This window comes from Pezoporus wallicus, unplaced genomic scaffold, assembly GCF_028554395.1.
Source record: "Pezoporus wallicus isolate ANWC-B61680 ecotype Strahan unplaced genomic scaffold, APGP_CSIRO_Pwel_v1 contig_5542, whole genome shotgun sequence".
In the NCBI taxonomy this organism is placed as follows: Eukaryota; Metazoa; Chordata; class Aves; order Psittaciformes; family Psittacidae; genus Pezoporus; species Pezoporus wallicus.
In genome coordinates, this window is record NW_026640165.1 from 2,250,631 (window position 1) to 2,263,567 (window position 12,937).

At 48.3% G+C, this 12,937-nt stretch overlaps 1 protein-coding gene and 1 long non-coding RNA gene across 2 annotated transcripts in view; one reads left to right on the forward strand and one right to left on the reverse strand.

Annotated features, from left to right (window-relative positions):
• LAMB1 (laminin subunit beta 1) overlaps positions 1–12,937 on the reverse strand; it is a 44,438-nt gene that overhangs the window by 22,687 nt on the left and 8,814 nt on the right. The window contains exons 8-21 of the mRNA XM_057417786.1: positions 11,676–11,796; positions 11,308–11,496; positions 10,779–10,958; positions 10,257–10,369; positions 9,199–9,278; positions 6,625–6,760; positions 4,378–4,536; positions 3,442–3,569; positions 2,876–2,999; positions 2,144–2,348; positions 1,841–1,984; positions 1,513–1,744; positions 895–1,058; positions 319–543 (exon numbers count right to left, since the gene is read on the reverse strand). Of these exons, the coding sequence (XP_057273769.1) occupies positions 319–543; positions 895–1,058; positions 1,513–1,744; positions 1,841–1,984; positions 2,144–2,348; positions 2,876–2,999; positions 3,442–3,569; positions 4,378–4,536; positions 6,625–6,760; positions 9,199–9,278; positions 10,257–10,369; positions 10,779–10,958; positions 11,308–11,496; positions 11,676–11,796 (2,200 nt within the window). The remainder of the gene's footprint in view (positions 1–318; positions 544–894; positions 1,059–1,512; positions 1,745–1,840; positions 1,985–2,143; positions 2,349–2,875; positions 3,000–3,441; positions 3,570–4,377; positions 4,537–6,624; positions 6,761–9,198; positions 9,279–10,256; positions 10,370–10,778; positions 10,959–11,307; positions 11,497–11,675; positions 11,797–12,937) is intronic.
• Positions 3,018–4,369, forward strand: LOC130603776 (uncharacterized). The gene is made up of 3 exons (XR_008973281.1): positions 3,018–3,182; positions 3,423–3,608; positions 3,807–4,369. It is a non-coding gene; the product is annotated as an uncharacterized LOC130603776 (long non-coding RNA).

The following is a 12,937-nucleotide window of genomic DNA, read 5'->3' on the forward strand; positions in this document are numbered from 1 at the left end:
TAGATCCGCAGGGATACTGGTGTAGACAAAAGCCAAGCCCTCACCCCGCCAACCCCATCTCTGAAGAAGATGCAAACAAGAAGGCAAGAACCCCCCCTCCTGCAAAAGCACATGTAAATGCTGTCATTGCTCTCCCTGTCAAATGTAAAGGACTCCTCTCCCAGCCAGGGGCCCTACTCCAGGGCAGTGGCACACAATGCTAGCTGGAAGTAATGAGGTTTCCCCTCCACCCGAAATGTCCCCCAGCAGAAGAGTTGAGGCAGCCACTGAACTGCTCATGGCTGGTGGAGGGGTTGTGGCTACTGTCTCCCCACTCACTTCTGCAGTCCTGCTGCAGGGCACTCCCGTAATAGCCCTGTCTGCAGAGGTGGCAGTTTTCACCCTCTGTGTGATACAGGCACTTCATGCACGTTCCCGTCTTCTTGTCGCAGGCCTCCGGGTCAGTAGTGTCGATGTTGTTGTTGCACTGGCACGGCTGGCAGGCGCCGCCAACCTCATCGGGGCTCCCAAAGAAGCCAGACGCACATTCATCACATCGACTGCCTGTTTGAACAAACAGGCACAGTGGGAATTACCATCACGGCTCGCTAGCGGCCGGCCCCATAAATGGCAAGACTGAGGCAAGACAAAGGCCATTAATGGGGGGTGGGCGTTAATTGGCTAATGCTCAAAGCAACAGAGGCGGTGCTGTCAGCACACACATCCTCTTGGTTCCACTGCTGTCCTGTCCGCCTTTGCCAACCACCATGGTGACGAGGATGAGGTTCATACAACCTGCTCTGCCCTGGCACCTTCCAAGTGCTGCTAGCCTCCAGCAGCAACACAGTGATGCTGGATCCCTTCTCATGGGGAGGTTCAACCCAACCAGCCCCCCTTCATGCACCCACGCAGTACCTATGTATCCCATGCTACAGACACACACGACTTGCAGCGTGACTGGATCCTGGTAACAGCTGCTGGCAAACTGGCGTCCACTCTCGGGGCCGTCAGGACAAAGGCAGGGGCGGCAGTGGTCGCCTGATCCCAGGACGGGGTCTCCATAGTAGCCAGCCTGGCACCTGCACAGTGGGGTTCATAGCATGCAGGGGACTGCAGGCAAACAGACTGCAGCCTTGCTCTAAATATGCTCAGGTTTTCAACCACTGTGAAGAACCAAAAGCCAGAAACACCCTTATGGCTCCCCCATGCCACTCACACTCCAAGTAGCTGTGCCCACAAAGGCAAATTTGTCTGGCTGCTGTCAGCGTATGAGGAGGAGATGCAAGGCAGGCTTGCAATGGAGAAAACCTCTCTGAAGCCCTGGGGTCCTGCAACATTTGCTGCTGGGAGGTGCAGGGCAGCAGTCAGGGAGAGGGTTGTCCCCGTTCCCATCCTCCTCCAAGACCACCAGCACTGCTCTGGCTCCTGGATCCAGGGACTTCCCATGTGGCTTTACACCTGCCTGAGTACCAGTACTGGAGGGGAACAGCTCCTGCACCCATTCTGCTGTGGGGAAGGAGGGGGCAGCTGTACCTCTCACAGTTGTGTCCTGCCGTGTGGTCCCGGCAGCTCAGGCACTCCCCGGTGTATGGGTTACAGTCATCAGCGTGGCCATTGCAGTGGCAGGGCTGGCAGCTAGGGAAGCCCCAGAAGCCAGGCAGGCAGCGGTCGCACTGCCGCCCATACACCCCGGGGAAGCAGTGGCACTGGCCTGTCTCCGCATCGCAGAAGGCATTGTAAGAGCCTCGGACATGGCACTCGCATGCTGCAAGGAGAGAGGGAGAGGAGTTGCAATTCCACAGCAAGCCCTAAACACAGGGCCCTGACCAGAGCAGAGCCCAGAGCCAAGGGCTTAACGTACGTCGACATCCACTTGGCCCGAACCCAAAGGTGCCAGGGGCACATCTGTCACACTGTCTTCCAACAACATTGGGACGACACTGGCACTGTCCTCCGCTGGGGTCACACACTGAACTTAGGGAGCCCTGTGGATCACACTGGCAGGCTGAGTGGAGAAAAGCATTGGGGGGAGTAAGTACTGTGGCACAGGACATGACTCACCTGCCTCAGCCCATTCACACGCCTTCACCATGCAAACCACTCTGCCTGCAAGCTCCATCCAGCTTCCAGGCACAGTTTGCCCTACAACTTCATGGCTACGTACATAATGCGGTCTCGTGTAAAAGTGCAGAAATGCTGAATATGATGTTCTTGCAGACATCTGTCATGGGGGTTTTCACAACACTCCTGCTGTTTTCCAGACACCGGTATCTTTGGAAAGTTTCCCAAGCACTGTTTGTGACCACATCTTCGCCTGAGCCTCCCACTGTGAATATGTCCAGTGATTTGCAGTATGGCATGAGAACAAGCTACAAAACAATTTTACAATGACAAAGTGTCACTATTATAAATAACCTCCACCAAAACTGTGCGATTTCAGTATTATCCTGCTTCCTATCATCCTTTTTCATCCAAAAAGCAAATAGCCAAATAGAATTTGGAAGGGAGGTGATGATATTTCTCTAGTTTTTGGTGAAACAGTTCTGGTATCTACCAAATTCTCACCAAATCTGTATTTTATCCATTCAAAAGAAAAAGACTGAAGTTGACATTCATGACATACATGGCACACATTAACCCCCTCAAAGAAACTATAGGTCTGGGGAACTAGTTGCAGTCCTGTAAAATACAGTAAAAGCCTCTTAGCAGAACCCCCATACTTTGAGACTGAAGAAGCCTATGCTGCTTTATATTGTTCAGTTACAGTCTGGCTTCAGCCATAAGCAACAACGCTGTAAAATATTACTTTGGATTTTGGATGCCAGAGGAGATGCAAACTTTCTGGCTTTTAAATACACTTTTACCCCAGAGCACCCCTGAAATAATTTCTGCTCACAGAGTCAATCAGTGTGTACGGGCTCTCTGTCTCTGTATCCACCGAGGAGTACTGGGACAGTTCCAGACGGATGGTGTAATTCAGCCCCTTCTCAAAGCAGACAGGCCGTGGAAGAACAACGTATCTGGATTAGGAACAGGAAACAATTCTTACTTCAAACGTCCAGCACCATAAAGCATTTCAGGTGGCCCTATAAAGCAATCGAGATAACGGAAAGCAGCCAAGACCAGGCAGAACAAAAGCTATGATGTGAGAGAGGCAGTCTGAAGCCTTGTGCAAGTCAGAACAGGAAAAGCTTATCGGCAAGGTAAAGAGTCATACCCATGTTCACTCACAGGCTGTGCAAACACTCCCCACTCTTTACATTGAACAAAATACATCAGAAAATGAGAATAAACCTTAAAGTTTTAAGACTACAGATACAGTGCTGAATATGTTTTTATAACCCACTTGAAATGACATTTCATCCATGTTCATGGAGGCCACGGCAAGCTGAAAACGTGATATTGCTGTTTCAGTATTTTAAATGTTTTGTTTTTCCTTTCAGCCCAACCAGCTTTACTGACCTGGAGCCGGGTGACAGTGAGACAACTTGATTATCATCATCAGGAACAGTATTGCCACAGCGGCTACCTGTGGGAATCCTGCCCGGGCGTGAGACGCTGATCACAGCTTTTTCCCACTGATCTGGCAACTGGGGAATAAAAAGGGTGATCACCATCAAGCAATGGCTGTAAGCTCCTGGGAGCATCCAGAGCTCAGGCCAAGAAAAACGTGTACACAGACAGGGTGGTCAGTGTGCTTCAAGGAGGATGGGGCTGGCTGTAGCATCAATGGGGCATCCACAAGCTGAAGGGTTGGCTTAAGACAAGCCAAGTGCCCTTGGTCATCAGCCAACACGACAGCCTCTCTCCCTCCCTTTGTTTTCTAGGTGTAGGCCAGCAGCAGCCCCATCTGCAGCATGGCATCAGCAGGGCTTTAGTGACCTCCTCTCCCCCCACCTCTGGATACTGCATCTTTCATTGCAGTCAATTGCTGTCAAGCTCTAGATAAGGAGCTGGGTTTTTTTTCTCTTTCCCTTCACCCTGCAAATTATCCTTAGGCAAAACCAAACTGCTTGCAAACTCCTGGCTGCCAGCATTCAACATCTAAGACACACAATTTGTCTCCTAAGGTACATAAGATAGTTTTTTACCCATTAGAAGGGTGTCTGACTGATGCTAAATTTATACTCTAACCTGTCCTGATAGGAGTCGTCACTTTTTAATTTGCTCATTAAACAGGTGCTGAAACAACGCAGTAATAAATGAAACTGTGAAGCAAACAATACCAGCAATAGTCAACGTCTCCTTGGATTTTCACACATTTCAGATATTTAACTGAGCAACCATCCTTGCCTTAGAGTCCTGATGACTCCTGGAAGCTCCAGGCTCCTGTGAGTCATGCACCTGGGACAGCCAGCACTTGCTGGGACACAGTAATGCCCATACTCACAGACCTACCTGCGGCTCGTAGCGGATCAGGATATCGTACTCCATGGAGTAGGGGATGTTGTTGACATAGAATTCCAGGTATGCCCCCTCAGGGACTCTTACAAATCCTATGCCTGTCCATGATGGTGTGCGATCTGGCGTGTACTGACGCTCTATTATGTTTACTCCCTACAGAAACAGGGAACAGAGACTTCATACCGATACATTAAATTTGTGAGTCCCATAGGAGTATGTAAGTGATAAGTTCTGCTGATGGATTACTTCTGGATCACGGCATCCATTGTTTGCATCCCAGAGAACATGAACTCTCTTTTAAACCCATATGTGTGCACACCGTTGCCCTTCCACTTAACAATATACAAAAAGCAAGAAAGATAAAACAACACTACAGTGTTCATCTATTCCTGTTATGGTGAAGAATTAAATTTAAAAACTTGCTGTGAGTAATTAATACACCAGCTACAACATCTTGTTCACCATAAGACCTTTCACATCATACTTGCAGCAGCAGGATTTACTGCAGTGGTATGTAACTGCTCTGTTAATTGCCCAAGTCGAGTGTCAATTACTTCCTGATTGCAGCAGGCTGCTCCAAACCAAACCACTGCTCAGGATAACATTTGGAAAGCAGTTCATGGCCACCACAAGCAGGGTGTCACTAAATAACAAGAGATCCTAATAATTGTTAGATATTTAATAGTCAAATGAATATGTGGTCACTCCTTTCAGTCTGAAGTGCTAGGTTTTTGTGTGCTACTTTTTATATAAAGCAAAGGAAAGGAAAAAGACAACAGAGAGTTGTACAGTGCTTTAACTTCCCATTTAAATGTATCTGCATCCATGCATAGTTCTCTCCACAGAACATCCTGTGCATTCCTAAGGAAGTTGCTTCAGTAGAGAGGGATAAAATATAAGGAAATGACTACATATATACACATATATCACCTCAGGATATCCTCTCATGTATTCTCACACTCTTTGAAGAGAGCTTGGCTATAAGTTTTTACCCTTTGGCTTTGCACAAAGGGTTGGAGCACCCTAGATAGGGTGGCAGGTGAGATGTGAGTGAGGGTATGCAGCTGTGGGGAGCATGGAGTCTTGGCACCACCTGAAAATCCCTGCAACTCTGTGCCCTGTGCCACTTAATTTTATCTTGTGCTGGGCCCCTGCCTGGGGATTCAGTTTTCAGTCTGCCACCAGATTTCTGAGGAGGGTCTTCAGTACTGGCGTTATTTAAAATGGCTTGTTCTGAAGCTTTCAGAATGCGAACTAGCAACACATCCCCTCACTTTGCTTAGCAAGGCTGGTTTTCACGCCAGGATCCTCCATCCCTGAGCCTTGGCAAGGTTTTGGGTACCACCTCTCCAGTCAAGGAGGCACAAATGCACCAAATTCCCTGTGCCAGCTCACATGTCCTCTGCTGCAGCTCAACTTGTGCTCTGCACTGTCTTCACTCTCTGCAGTTACTGGAGAGCAAAAATCTGCCTTGTCTGAAACTGCAAAGCGGCTGCATTTTGCCTTAAAGAAATAAATTAGGACCAGGTGCCCCAGATGCAGGCAGACAGACAGACATCTGCTGCTTTTAGAGGAGCCATTATCTCATCTCCCTGACTCTTTGCTGGAGGCAGAAATAATTGATGTAATCACCTTGCTGCTAGTAATGAATTAAAAGCAAGGCTGTGCAGTGGTGAATAGAAAGAGATGGAGACCCTGATGAACCATGCTGGTGGAAGAACTAGCCAGAGACAACCTCACCTACCAGTTTTATGCACAATCAAGTATGGTTTTAGCTATTAATAAAAGAAATGTTACTGATGTACAGAAACTCTAAAAGCTGTGGCAATGTGCTTATGTGTGCTTTGTTCCCTTCCAGTTTCAGTGCCACCAAAAGGAAGAGCCAGTGTCAGTCTCCCAGGGCTCTGGAGATAAGAGGGGAAGGAGAAGTGGGTGTGGTGAGCTGACACAGTGGGGGACAAAGAAGGATTCTGACAGGAAACTAACTGTATGGTCATGATCAAAGAAATGGGTTTAGAAAGAAAAATGGCAGTTTCCCCCCTTAAATTACCACACTATTTATCAATACTAAGATTGAAGAGCTACAGGTTGATGGTTTTCTGATACAATTCACTATTGTTTTCCACATTTTAATTGCAAAACACTCAGGGTATGAAACAGATGCTTCCAACACCCAAACGGTGAAAGAACTGTCCCACAGCTGCTGTCCAGAAACACCAGCCCATTAAAACTGCTACTCACGGGACCCAAGCTGGCTTCCTCTGCCTCGTAGATGTAATGATCGAGTGAAATGAAGTAATAGCCAGGCTCCACCTGGTTGCACTGACGTCCAAACATGTGGGGCCGGCATTCACATTGGCCAGATTGACTCGAGCAGCTAAAATGGAAGAGCAATGAATTTACAACACATTTTGGTTATGCTAAGACAGTACTAGAGCTATCTTCCGCTTTGACGTCTTAGGACACAGGAGAAGCCCTTCTGGACACAGCTGTGTCTAGACACAGGATGTTCTCAGGCTTGCAGCTGGATCATCTGCACTGCTAAAATGGTTCAACCCAACTATTATTCTCCCAAACAACTCCTAGGCTCAGGCTGGGAATGAGCATACACCAGGGACCTTTTCCAGTAGGCAGCTTTCATGTGGTTTCCTCTATTTGAATGAAGAGAGGATTTCATGCTATGGATACAGGCAGTTCCCGAGGGTCAGACAGCAGTCTTAGGAGAGCTTCACTTGTTACCACAGTCATAGTCAAGAGGCATGTCTGTCCTGTGAGCCAAGGGCAGCCTTCAGCTCCAGGCTTGCAGGCCACGCAAGCAGCATATCTGTTTGTCTGGGCTCATGCAAAGCAAGAGCATGCGTGACCCTGCATGTCCTGGCACATTGTATGCTCTTGTATGCTGCAAAGTGCATCCTCAGAGGTCACCCACCAGCAGCTATACACAGGGGAAAACCACACCTGACTGCTTTAAAGTAGGACAAACACAAAGACTTGGGACACACAGAGCCATCTCTGGGGCATGCAGAACATCTGTCCAGGGTGACGTACAGCAGTTCCACTTCCTTCATGATGGGCCATTTCCTTTTCTCAATACAGCTCTACCCCCAGACTGCCTTTTGGTGGTTTTATTGTCCCCAGAGAGTCTGCCCCACATTATAAAGAACCCTCGGGCACATTGTTTTCATACAAAGGTTTTTTGGTCCACCAAAATATGCCCTTTTCTTTAAATCTGAGTGCAATTTAGGAACACTTTCCAAAGTCAAACCCCTCTCATGTCCATGGAAAATCTCCAGGCTTCTTAAGCCCCCATGCTAAGAGTAATTTTTAACTAAAACCATTTCTGAAATTACAGAGATTCACTTTCAGATTCCAGAAGTGCCCCAGGTGTCCCAGAAGGGGAGCTGGGAAGCCTCCCCTCCGGGGATGAGGATGGTTACAGCACAGAGGGGGATGAATTTTGGGTGAGGTGCAGCTGTGCCAAGTGCTGCATCCCACACCCTGAACCAGAGCCAGGAGGCAGCAATTCAGCAGCTGAGAGGAGCCCTGGGTAGGGCAAAACTTCCCCTTCCCACTTAGGTTAGAGAGTGAGGCTGCAGCTGAGCTTTGAGGCTCTCCTGCAGCTGGAGAAAAGCACAGCTGGCCCCTGCCCACGCCAGGACATTGCATGTCCCCCTCCCCACGAGGTTTTGCAATCACTGGGCTCAGTGCATGGGAAAGATGCTGCAAAGCCTTGCTGAGCCGTGCCCCAAACATCTGGAAGTGGCTGTGCTGGGGCAGCTGTGCAGAGTAAGTAAGCAGGGAGCAAGCATGGAGGAGTAACTAATCACCAGCAACCACACCACTGTCTGCTAAGGAAGGGGTCATAATTCACTGAGGAGCAAGGGGAGAGACAGCCTGGAGGGTGTTCCCATGGCACTCCCTGCTGCAGAAGTGGTGTCCGCAGGAGTTACATTGGGACCAGTCCCAAACTGCCCCGGTGTGGTCTGGTGGGTCGGCGGGAAAACAGTTCATCTACCCCCTTGGGAAACTTCTGTGGCTTTGGACAAAAGCAGGATGTTTCAAAGGATTTGTGAAAGGAAAGGCAGGAGGAAAGAGAGTGAAGGAGCATGCTGCTGCTCCTGAAAAACCTGGGGTCAGACATGCACCTAATGCACAGAAAACTGCTGTGGTCGGAGGAGCAGTCTGGCTGCTCAGCACCCCTCTGACAAGGCATTTAAGCCAGCACTTTCCATGCTCTTACTGATGGATGCACCTTCAAAACTACACACTTCTCTGAAAAATCTCCACCTTCCCAATAGGCATTTCCAGCTCTGCATCCCACCCCACACTGCACCCCTAGGGCAATGCGGCAGTACAGTGCTGCCAGTGTGCTGCCCTCAGCACTGCTAGACAAACAGACAGACTTGCCAAAGGACCAGTTTGAGAGCAAACCAAGAACCAGGCCTATGTCACTGCCTGATTCCTGCATTAATCCTGTGAGGCAAAGCTTTGACATGGACCATACCCCGGGTTATGGCCAAGGCAAAGCTCCACCCATGGCTAGCTCCCACCCTGGCTGACCAAAGGCAAAGCTGCATTAAAAAGTTTCATGTGTTCATCTGTACCAGTGGCACAAATGGAGGCTGCTCAGCATGGAGAAGAATCAGATGCCTCTGTCACTCCTTGCTGCAATCAAGACCTGCCACTTTCTGGAGCAAAAAGATGGTCCCCGACATCCTCCTCCAGAGCACATTGAGCATTGGATGTTGTGGTTGCAAATGAAGTGGAACTCACTGGGGTGGATGATTACAAGAAAGTAACCAGGCTGAGACTCACTTGTTGTTCAGCGCTCCTCCCTGGTCGCAGTCGCATGGCCGACATCCATCCATGTCATTGCTCAGGCCCCAGTGCTCAGGCTGCCAGAGGAAACATCACCAGCACTGTAACTGCTGCCAATTTAACCTCATCTACCCCAAAAGCACGTTTCAAAATACTCAGCATAAGCTACACAAGACTGTCCCCAACCCATGAACCCTGCTCCCCTGGTTGTGGGTCCCCCACAACCACCAACACAGCTTCCCCACTAGCTCCCCTTCACCTTGTCAACCATCTCAAGGGCTTGAGAAGAAAACCCACCTAGCTTTAAAAGCAAGACTCAGGAGGACCCAAGCTCAGAGACCTCACTCCTACTGCACCATTTACACCACTTTGGCTCCTGACCCATGAAGGGCTTGGATAATCACAGCCGAGCACATCACACCACAGCAAAGATCCATGTGTGGGCCAGTGGGACTTTGTATAGGCTGATACCCCTGCAGGGCTGCTACTCTGCAACTTGCTTGTTGGACAGGCAGCCTTGCTCAGCTTTTCCATGTAGTTCACTGTTAGATAAGACAGCCTGCCAGTGTTTATACAAACATTCAATTATCTGACAGCGTGTTTCTACAACACTCCAGCACACATAAACACTAAATGGAAACATATGTGTATGAAATAACCCCTGCCTCAAATAATGGCCTGTATAGAAAGCGATTTGGTTTTGCTAACACTGCTTCTCTGACCGTTTCATCTTTCACCCCAGAGACGGCTCCAGCAGATCTGCCCCAGATCCTTTGTTTTCACAGAGCAAGCACTACAGGAATCCTAATGTCTCCCTCCTTACAGACCAAGGAATTAATATGGATGCTTTTGTCTGCCTTGATGTGCCTCCCAGCTCCCCATAACACTGCATGCATCATGGCTCCTGACACTCCAAGGTGCCTGCTCCAGTCTGACTGCCAGGTGCTCGCTCACAGGCAGGCAGAGACAGCAGCAAGCACCTTACTCCATGCTTTCCACATGCCAGCCTCCCTCACACCAGCATCTCCTCATTTATTTGATTATAAGCTACGTACCAGGCAGTCACTGCACTGCTTTCCTGTAACCAGGCGTTTACAATAGCAGTTTCCCGTCTCAGAATCACAAGGATTCCCCCCGGGGTGGGTACCCAGAGGATTACATGCACAAGCTAAATTGGGAAATACAAATAAGCAGGTCAAAACAGAGGTTTTGAATTACATTTTAGACAGTATCCAGATTAAATATTTACATTAAAGCTTCCCCTGGATTCCCCAGGACAGAGATTAATTGCACACTTTGCCCACCACCCATCCCACTAAAACTTCCCTGGCTTAGAGACTTATAACTGAAAACAAATTAGGAGGATTCTGCTATTTCCACCAAATACATTGGAAGGGAACTGAGTTTTAAGGGTGGGTGGACTCCAAGCTATGGCAAACCTACAGGAATGTTTTTTCTTAGCAAGAACACAAAACAAAGGAATAAAGAAACCCACCCCACAAACCAGCTTCTCCCAGCTCTAACAGCTCCTCAAAGAGCTTTTGATCACACATAAAGGAACATATGTTTCTACTTACACTGACAGCCCACTGGGTCATCGGCACTCAGGCCATAGAAACCTTCTTTGCAGAGGTCACAACGTTCCCCTTCAACAAATAATTTACAGCGGCATTGTCCGGCGATGAGGCCGGTGGAGAAATCAGTGTAGCGGTCACAGATGCCACCATTCTGGGAGCCAGCTGGGTCACAGTCACAAGCTAAGAAGGAAGAATCGCATGTGTTTTATTAACTGCTTCAAAAGGAAAGGCCAGGCCTCACACTGACTTATTTGAACTCAGCTGTGGTGTAGAGAGTGTATCATTCGTGCAAGTATTAGACATGGCAGGGGTTGAATAAGTAATGACCACATAAACTTCCTGATTCTTGAACAGAAGATAAAACCCAGCCAGGCTTGCCCAAGACCTTCAAGACAACCTTCCCTTAAGGATCTTTGTTCAGGAGCCAAAAGAAGGCCAGTAAATCCCAAATTCTCCAGGGAAAGCCCTGGGGTGGAGGCATGGTCAGGATTCCGTGCCATTTCCACCCAAGGAGTGTGACTGCACTTACGCTCACAGACATCGGGGTCCCTCAGATCTCTCTCTGGGTGCTGGAAGTAGAAGGGCTTGCACTGCTCGCAGTTGCGTCCTATGGTGTTGTGCTGGCAGTCGTCACACACTCCCCCACTGGTGTTCCCCGTTGTCATGTACACAGCCATGTCAAAGTGGCACTGGCTGGAGTGGCCATTACAGTTACACTCTGTGACAAAGACAGAAAACAAAGTAAGAGTCTGGTCCTAGGGGAGATGCAAGTCAGCAGAAAAGACACGCCAGCGTCAACTGAAGAACAGGCAGAACTTTCATGTATTGTCACAAGTTCCCAAGTAACAGTGTGCAATGCTCACACCAGATCCAGTTCTGCATTTTATTCAAACTCACTTTTGCATGCGTTACTATTGCGGCCTTCCGCAGGTCGCCAGGGTAAGTCATGGTAGAAATCCAAGCACTGTTCACAGTTTAACCCCTTGGTATTGTGTCTGCACATGCAGTGCCCATGGACCTGTCATTGAAGCAACAAAAAAGAGAAGTAATACAGATGGTTATAAAACAAGCAGGGAAAAAAACCCAGCATGCTCTGAGTAAGGCAAAATATAGCTAGTACATAAAGGATATACTTTTGGAGACTTTAATACATGTCAGTGCATGTAGGGAGACATAAAGGGCCACAGAAGTGTCCTTTACCTGCTGAGGTAAGAACGTCCTCATACAAATTTGTCCTTTCCTTACCAGAACTAATGCCTGAATAAATGTTTTCAGACACAAGGAGAGCACAGTTCCCCCCCAATAATCACAAAAGCCTCTTGGACCTAAAAGTTAGCTATTTATTAGCTGTTAATTAGCTATTAACATGCATCTAGTTAGCAGTCACTAGCCCAGCACCTTCTTTCCAGCCCTACTTTGGTTCTCAAATCAAAGACAACAGACAGTTTGGATGTATTTTATCCACCAACCCCAGATTCTGCCTTTGACATGTACAGAACAAGCACTAAACAGACAACCAGTGATTTTGTGACAGCTGCTGCCATAGACAACAGGGACTACCAGCACTGGAGCCATGATTTTAAGGGCAAAGCCAGTCTTGCTGCTGCTCAGGTGGAGGCACTCACCAAAAATGCAGGGCAATGCAGTACACCTGCTCACCGGCACCCTGCAGCCCCTGGGACAGCCCACACAACCTCCCTGTATGCCTCCACATTTTCATCTAGTTAATAACTCACTCATTAACGGGGGTGCTACTACTGCTTGTCAGGCAAAAATCATGGGGAAAAACAGAACCCAGAAGGGATGTGGCACTTGGGCAGCAGTGTACAACTTGGGCAGCAGGATTTTCCTTCAGATCCTGCTGTTAATTAGGGCTACAGCCTCCACTTCTCAGCTGATAATCAATACAAATGGAGGTCATGTATGAGTCACAAAGGTGTTTTATTCTTTGATGCCTCTATTCTGTTCAATTTTAGGGTAACCAATTCAACCCACACACTCATCTGGCCCCATACACTCCCTTTCTGCATTCCTGTCTTTTAATTTCATCAAGTCTTTAATATAATTAGAAAAGGAATGTTAGAACAATTTTCACCTCATCTGAGCTCTCTGTGCTTGATGAACATCAATAATGACAGAACCTTTGCTGAGGAGGAATA